This window comes from Pimephales promelas, chromosome 2 (genome assembly GCF_988280905.1).
Source record: "Pimephales promelas chromosome 2, fPimPro1.hap1.1, whole genome shotgun sequence".
NCBI lineage: Eukaryota > Metazoa > Chordata > Actinopteri > Cypriniformes > Leuciscidae > Pimephales > Pimephales promelas.
In genome coordinates this window covers 20,077,898-20,086,168 of record NC_142770.1, presented here as the reverse complement: position 1 = coordinate 20,086,168, position 8,271 = coordinate 20,077,898, and the positions used below count along the sequence as shown (strand labels likewise).

The 8,271-nt window shown below is 47.3% G+C and overlaps 1 protein-coding gene across 1 annotated transcript; it reads right to left on the bottom strand.

Moving 5' to 3' along the window:
• Positions 1–512: 512 nt before the first annotated feature.
• LOC120495189 (uncharacterized) lies at positions 513–4,366 on the bottom strand. The gene is made up of 7 exons (XM_089117763.1): positions 2,903–4,366; positions 2,613–2,787; positions 2,233–2,528; positions 1,979–2,148; positions 1,600–1,854; positions 1,157–1,504; positions 513–1,045 (listed from the first exon to the last, which is right to left on the bottom strand). The coding sequence occupies exons 1-7, from the start codon at positions 3,789–3,791 to the stop codon at positions 665–667; spliced, it is 2,514 nt and encodes an 837-aa protein (XP_088973889.1). The 5' UTR covers positions 3,792–4,366; the 3' UTR covers positions 513–664.
• Between the last annotated feature and the right edge of the window lie 3,905 nt (positions 4,367–8,271).

Genomic DNA, 8,271 nt, shown 5'->3' with positions numbered 1-8,271 from the left:
ACAGGGACCCTGTCTAATAAGTTGCAGGTGGGACTCTTTTGTGCCCACCTGTAACTTATTTGACAGGGTCCCTATAGGCTGTTTGGGGACACTGTCAGTAGACATAGGTGTTATAACAAACTAATTACACAGGTTTCGATTACACGAACAGATCAATTAACACTTTGACCAGTTTAAACCATTTTAATAAAGCGCCTAATTAAATTTGAATTATCTAAGCAATACTTGGGGAAAAAAAGGACAGACAAGAAGTTAAAATTCCAAACAACAAAAACTACTTTATTTTGAACAAATATACAGGAAAAAAGTGACATTTAAATGGAAATGGTGATGGGTAAAAAAAACAAAGGAACAACTCAAAGTCTTTAAAAAATCGAACACTTGAACAGTTTTTTTTTTTTTTTTTTTTTTTTTAACAAACACTCTCTAAAAAAAACACACACTTTAACTGACTTGAACTATTAACAATAAACACACTTGAACAGTTTTTTTTTTTTTTTTTTTTTTTTTGAACAAACACTCTCTAAAAAAACACACACTTTAACTGACTTGAACTATTAACAATAAACACACTTGAACACTTGAACAGTTTTTTTTTTTTTTTTTTTTTTTTTGGAACAAACACTCACGAACGCTCGTAACACGAACTCAACGTTTTTAACGTCTATTTGCGCTGCCTGCGCTTCTTTATGGCCTCCTTCACCTTCTTGGAGACCTCCTTTTGGCGTGTCAGGCCGACGAGGGTCGTGGAGGTGGGGGAAAAGATGGCCTTCTTAACTTTTAGTGGGGAAACGTGCCTTTGGGTCGACGACAAACATTTTAGAGGTGTCAGGAGCACCGTAGCTTTCCCTCTCCGCCGCGGGTACTTTTTTGGGGTGGTCGTCTCCTCTTCCTCTTGGGATCCCACCGCCTCTGCGCCTGACTCGGCCTTCTCCTCCTCTTGGGATCCCACCGCCGCTGCGCCTGACTCGGCCTTCTCCTCCTCCTCTTGGGATCCCACCGCCGCTGCGCCTGACTCGGCCTCCTCCTCTTCCTCCTCCTCGTGCTGCACACACACACACACACACACACACACAAAAAGACAAGGTAAGTCATCGGTTGTGATGTCCCAAGAGGGATGTCGTAACTCTGCGGTCAAAGGAAAAAGCCAACTCACCCCACTGGAGTCGGGGCTGGACGTCCCCGACTCCTGGTACTCCGGGCTCTTGGTCGCCTCTGGAGTCGTGCTGCCCGAAGTCATGTCCTCGTCCGAGGACTCTGGAGCTCTCCTCTTCTTCTTGAGGGGCTCCTTCCCCTTCGCGGGCCGCTTGCGTTTGAGTGAGGTCGGCTGTTTCGACGGGGAGCCCCTCTCTTCGCCCTCCAGGGCGGTGTCGAAGAGCCTCCGGTGCTCCATGGCCTGCTGGGGGGTCAAGTTGGCCACATAAAATTTGTCCGCCGTCCTTGTGTCGTGGCACATAAACTTTGACAGCTTGACCCGGTCGTCGTTGGAGTGGGTGAATTTTATCTGGGAAGAACAGAGACAGAGAAGAGTAAAAAACCAATGGCGCCACCGGCGGAGGACCTCCGAAACGCGTGCCGGAAGCGGCGACGGACGCTTACGTGGCTGGCGATGGACGTGCGGACGTCCGTGAAGGTGGGGCACCCGGGAAGGCCCATGGACTTCCAGGCCTCTTGGAAGTAGGAATTTAGATTTTTGCATGGGTTCGGGGTCGAGGTAAAAAACAGGAACTTGGCCGAGGCTCCGCCGGGAAGCTCATCTTTGACTCGGAGGAGTCGATTCACCCAACCGAACTCCTCCTCCGTCAAGACGATTTGGGCCGACCCGAAAGCCATGTTCGTCTTGTGGTTGGCCACCTGCGGACACACGAGGGGAAGAAATAAAAATAGACGGATAAATCAATCAATAAAAAAAAAATCAATTTAAAAAAAAAAAGTCCACACAAAAACACAATCGGGAAGAGAAGAGTCGGACGCTCACGTTTATCAGGTACGCCTTCTCCGAGGTCGACTTGCGGGCCCCCAGAACCTCCTGCATGGTTATATTTTGGAGAACCCCCCCTCTGTGGCCGTAAACGGAGGCGAGCAGCGCCGCAAAGTGCCCGTAGAGCCTCCACAGGGTCTTCTGCGTGGGCTCGTTCTCCAGGAGGGCTAAAGAGGAGAGAAAAGCACAAAGTTCAAAGGTCCGTCGGCCGGCGGGCGAGAGGCGCGGGGAGGGGACGAAAGACCACTCACTCAAAAGGTCCGGGATGGCCTTGGCGGCGAGTTCCCTGCACTTGCGGAGGGTGGCCTTTTGTATGATGTTGACCTCCTTGCCCTCCTTGACCTGCGTCTGGTGGACGGCCACCCCCCGCTTCATAGATTTGCGGAGCGCCCCCATCTCCCTGCGGAGGCCGACCAGGGCTTTTTTTGTTAAGCGGCAGGACTGCGGAGGGGTCTCTGACAGGAAACGCATGAAACATCCCACGTTCAGGACGTAGTGCTGTATGGTGGTCACGGTCATCTTCGCCCGCCGGAGGGAGCTGACCCAGCTGCGAAAACAGAGACAAAAACCGTCAGAGAGGCGGCAGAGCTCGCTCAAAGGCCGTGCCCGCGACGGGGGACGCGTCACTCACCCGTGTATCCTGGCCGTGTCGTCCAGGAAACGGAAGTCCGCCAAGTTCTGTTTTCCCCTCGCCATGGCCGCCAAAAATTTCTTGATCCGGTACACCTGGCAGCCGACGTTCTCTTTCAGCTTGGTGCCGGGGTCCGGGCCTTCCCTGTGGCGCCTGTACTCCTCCACGATCTCGTCTGCGAAAGAAAAAACAAAAGAGAGAGAGAGAGAGAGAGGGACGAGAGAGAAAAGCGTTAGCGTTAGCACGACCACGGGTCAAAAAGTGAAAAGGGGCGAAAGCGTCACACTCACTCAGCGCGCCCACGTGGTCGGGGTAGTGGGGTTGCTCCTCCCCCGGGTCCTCCGGCTGCTGGCTGGTGGAAGGCTTCTCTTCTTCGCCCCCCTCCGGAGTCTTCTCCTCGGACGAGGATCGGGGCGCCTGCTGCTGCTGCTGCTGCTGCTGAGGGGTGGAGGTGGCCTCCGGCGAAGACTTGACGTCTTCTTCCACGGGGGTGCCTTCCTCTTCCTCCGGACCCAGGGAGGAGAGGAGCCTTTTGGCCGCCCGCCCGATTCGGACCGAGCCCAAGGAGGTCGACCTCCTCTTCAGGATGCGATACCTCCGGGTGACCGTCCGGAGGGTCTCGCTGAGGGTGTCGACCTGCTTGCTCAGGTCGACCACCTGGTTCCTGAGGAGCTCCTTGACGTTCTTGCAGCCCTGCTTGTCGCACTCCTCCTCCTCCAGGGTCTCTGGGTCTTGGGGGTTGGACGGGTCCTCCTCGATGAACTGCTGCTGCTCCAGGTCGAGGGTGGACACCATCGGAGGAGCGGGGTCGGAGGCCCTCAGGGCAGTCAGCTTTTCGAGGCACACCCTCCTCTTGCAGTAGCGGAGCGCTTCGTCCTGCATCCCCGCCGTGACCTCGGAGTGGGTGCGGATGTGGCGGTCGAGCCTGTTGGAGAATTTCCCGCACGCAGGAAGCGGGCAGAGGCCTGCACGGGCGTTCACTCGCCCCGACTCCATGGCAAGGAGCAGCTTCCTCTCCTCCGGGTTCTTGACGCAGTGGGTGACCACCAGGTGCTGCCCGAGCCGGGCGTACGACTGCAGACAGAGTGGGCAGGTTTCCGCTGGCATTTTTGCAGGTGCCCGGACGATGGACTCGCTCGCTGGAAGGTCTGGTGCGGACTGACTGGGGTCCACTCGCATGCCCAGAGCCTCTAACCGTACGTTTACCCGAAAATGGGGTGCAAAATCAAGTAATTTGCTGCACGCTTACCTGTAAATGGGGTCCAACATCGAGTAATTTAATGCACACTTACCTGTAAATGGGGTCCAACATCGAGTAATTTAATGCACACTTACCTGTAAATGGGGTCCAACATCGAGTAATTTAATGCACACTTACCTGTAAATGGGGTCCAACATTGAGTAATTTAATGCACACTTACCTGTAAATGGGGTCCAACATCGAGTAATTTAATGCACACTTACCTGTAAATGGGGTCCAACATCGAGTAATTTAATGCACACTTACCTGTAAATGGGGTCCAACATCAAGTAATTTAATGCACACTTACCTGTAAATGGGGTCCAACATCAGGTAATATAATGTTATAATAATATGAGATCAATTTAAAGTAATTTACTGTACACTTACCTAAAAATTGAGTGCAATTTAAAGTAATTTAATGTACACTTACCTAAAAATGGAGTGTAATTTAAAGTAATTTAATGTACACTTACCTAAAAATGGAGTGTAATTTAAAGTAATTTAATGTACACTTACCTAAAAATGGAGTGTAATTTAAAGTAATTTAATGTACACTTACCTAAAAATGGAGTGCAATTTAAAGTAATTTTCTGTGCACTTACCTAAAAATGGAGTGCAATTTAAAGTAATTTAATGTACACTTGCCTGTAAATGGAGTGGATCATCCCAGCCACAACTGAATAGGCTTTCCACGGTCAGGCTGGAACCATTGTTACAGGTATTTATTTTTTTTTATTTAAAATTAAAAAATAATAAAACATTTATATATCTTTTACCTGTTATAACCTGTTGTGAAACCCATGACCTGTAATTATGACCTATTAATGCATTGACCACGGACAGCCTAAAGAGGTCCAGTCAAATAAGTTATAGGTGGGCCCTTTCCGCGCCCACCTGTGTGAACTAACTTTGTTGCCATTTTGTTTTTAAAGATGCTGCTGACGTGCCCCCTCTGCCCGGCCCAGGTTCGACACCTGCGGCATCACCTCCGGTCGCAGCATGGCATCGTGAACGGGGAGGAGAGGAGGATCCTGCTGCGACTGGCGAGGGGCCGCATTAGGTTGAGGAACCTGGGCTGCCCAGAGTGCGGGGTGGTGTATGAAAATGTCGAGAGGCATTTTATATCGGGCCATCCAGAGCTGACGGTAAGTATAATCTCAAACTAGCGTTCTTGTTTTATTGAATTCATTCAAAAAATGTTTTGAATAAAACTCTCTTTTCAGAGAAAGAGGATCAAGTTGTTGACCAGACGACTGGAAAAGGAGGTAGCAGAGAGACAGCTTGAAGAACTGAGGGATGGTCAACAACTTGACCCTCCAATCTCGTCAGCTCCGGATGAAGGAGGAGAGCAGCCACGGAGCCCTGATCACCCATGTGTTCAGAGCATTGTGGCTGTTCCACCTGAATGCCTCCAACTGCTGGGTAGGTTTTGAATGATTTTTTTTTTGTTTGCAATGGGAATATGGCTTTTTTTTTTACAAGATGTTGAACAAACTATTGAGTCTTGTGTGTGTGTGTGTGTGTGTGTGTGTGTGTCTATTGTAGAAGATTTTGAAATGGAGACAGCTCCCAGCTTTCTGGGTAAGTGATCAACATGTAATTATGCTATATTCTTTATACAAGAACAATACATTAATATCTTCTTTTTTTTTTCATTCTAGAGCTACTGATGGCAAGTGAGGCTGACCAGGAGGTGCAAGCATTTGGTAGGTATCAGGTGAACAATTGTTTAAACTTGTACTTTGTTGTCATGAATAGGACATTAATATATAAATATATACATACAAAAATAATGTTTTTTTTATTGTTCTTAGACGATTTGTTCAAACAAATAGAAAAAGAGGAACGACAGCGTGAACAATTTTTTTCACGACCACAAGGTAAGCAATAGGTCATAAGTTTACATACACGAAACCAAGTTTTGTTGTTGTGTTATTATTAATGAATTGTTGTTGTTTGTTTCCCCTTTCCTTTTTTTTCATTTGCCAATGGCACACAGACCTCACGACTCTGGACTTGAGTCAATTGTTTAATTTGTAAATAGTTTAATTTAATACTGTGTATATTTTAAATATTTTATGTAATAGTTTTATATTTATATTAATCCACATTTTTATATTGTTATTATTTTATTTTTGATTTATTTATTTATTTTTACTGTTCTTAATTGTGTTCTGTAATCATGTGATTTTCGAAATATACTTAATTATGTTTAAATCAGGTGATTTTATAAATATACTTAATTAAAGCAGTTCAATCATGTTTAAATAATAAATAATAATTAAAAAAATTGTTCAAACTATGACTGTCTCATCTATTTCACCAGAACATACCAACTATGGCTTATTTGACAGGGTCCCTATAGGCTGTTTGTGGACAATACATTAAAAGGTCATATTTCACAAATACAGTGCTCATATGGTGTCCACTGCACACAGGCGTCGCAATACAACACACTGATGCACGGTACAGCCATTGATTGTGTGTTATTAGCCTAAAAATGGACTGTCCACAGACAGCCTACAGGGACCCTGTCAAATAAGTTGCAGGTGGGCACAATATGTAGTCCCATTGGGACTCTCTTGTGCCCACCTGCAACTTATTTGACAGGGTCCCTGTAAGCTGTCCATGGACGTGTCATTTTAAGGCTGGTTATGCATCATTGTGAACTGTAAAGTACCCCAACATGTTGCATTGTCTCCCCTGTCCACTGTGCTGCAAGTTTCAAGTAATAAACCACTAACAATCATGAATTATGACCTAATAATGCATTGACCACAAACAGCCTAAAGAGGTCCCGTCAAATAAGTTGCAGGTGGGATGCTGTCCCACCTGCAACTTATTTGAGGTCCCCGAGGTCCCGTCAAATAAGTTGCGGGTGGGGTGCTGTCCCACCTGCAACTTATTTGACAGGGTCCCTATAGGCTGTTCGTGGACAGCACCTTAAAAGCTCGTATTACATAAACACAGCGGTTATATGTGGTCCACTGCTCACAGGCCTCACTATACAACACACTGATGTACGGTACAGCCATTGATCGTGTGTTATTAGCCTAAAAATGGACTGTCCACAGACAGCCTACAGGGACCCTGTCATATAAGTTGCAGGTGGGCACAATATGTAGTCCCATTGGGACTCTCTTGTGCCCACCTGCAACTTATTTGACAGGGTCCCTGTAAGCTGTCCGTGGACGTGTCATTTTAAGGCTGGTTATGCATCATTGTGAACTGTAAAGTACCCCAACATGTTGCCCTGTCCACTGTGCTGCAAGTTTCAAGTAATAAACCACTACCAATCATGAATTATGACCTAATAATGCATTGACCACAAACAGCCTAAAGAGGTCCCGTCAAATAAGTTGCGGGTGGGGTGCTGACCCACCTGCAACTTATTTGACAGGGTCCCTATAGGCTGTTCGTGGACAGCACCTTAAAAGCTCGTATTACATAAACACAGCGGTTATATGTGGTCCACTGCTCACAGGCCTCACTATACAACACACTGATGTACGGTACAGCCATTGATCGTGTGTTATTAGCCTAAAAATGGACTGTCCACAGACAGCCTACAGGGACCCTGTCATATAAGTTGCAGGTGGGCACAATATGTAGTCCCATTGGGACTCTCTTGTGCCCACCTGCAACTTATTTGACAGGGTCCCTGTAAGCTGTCCGTGGACGTGTCATTTTAAGGCTGGTTATGAATCATTGTGAACTCTAAAGTACCCCAACACGTCTGATTGTATTTCCTGTGCACTGCACGGCACGTTTTAAGTGATGAAACGTTAACAATCACGAATTATGACCTAAAAGTGCATTGACCACCAACAGCCTAAAGAGGTCCCGTCAAATGAGTTGCAGGTGGGATGCTGTTTTACGTTTTGGAGTCATGACTGACAAAAGTGAATCAAAATGATTAAATATCGATTTTACGTCAATCCCCGGGCCCCCCTGAGCGATTTGCAGCCTTCAGAACCCCGGGACTCCGCTGTCCACGAACGGCCTAAATTTTTGAATGGGATAAGTTGCAGGTGGGACGTCCAGATCTCAGCCTCTGGACAGAATTCGGAGCTGAAACCTGCGCTCCTGCGCTCCTCTGGACGTGCTCAGGCAGTGCAGTGAATTTCAGGGAGTTTGGAGAAACTTGAAAATTTGACCCAAAAAATCTCAAAGGGGTACCCCTTTGAGGTTTTTTCTTTTTTTGGTCGAATTTTCAAGTTTCTCCAATCTCTTCCAAATTCACACCATGGGTAGGGCATGTCCAGAGGAGCGCAGGAGCGCAGGTCTCATATCCAAATTCTGTCCAGAGGCTGAGATCTGGACGTCCCACCTGCAACTTATCCCATTCAAAAATTTAGGCTGTTCGTGGACAGCGGAGTCCCGGGGTTCTGAAGGTCGCAGATCGCTCAGGGGGGC

What these genes read in the sequence shown, in the direction of transcription:
- LOC120495189 (XM_089117763.1), bottom strand. Translation starts at nt 3,791, where the DNA reads ATGCGAGTGGACCCCAGTCAGTCCGCACCAGACCTTCCAGCGAGCGAG. An exon ending in GACACGGCCAGGATACACGG is followed by an intron (nt 2,529 to 2,612) that starts GTGAGTGACGCG and finishes CTGTTTTCGCAG; the next exon opens with CTGGGTCAGCTCCCTCCGGC. An exon ending in GCACGTCCATCGCCAGCCAC is followed by an intron (nt 1,505 to 1,599) that starts GTAAGCGTCCGT and finishes TGTTCTTCCCAG; the next exon opens with ATAAAATTCACCCACTCCAA.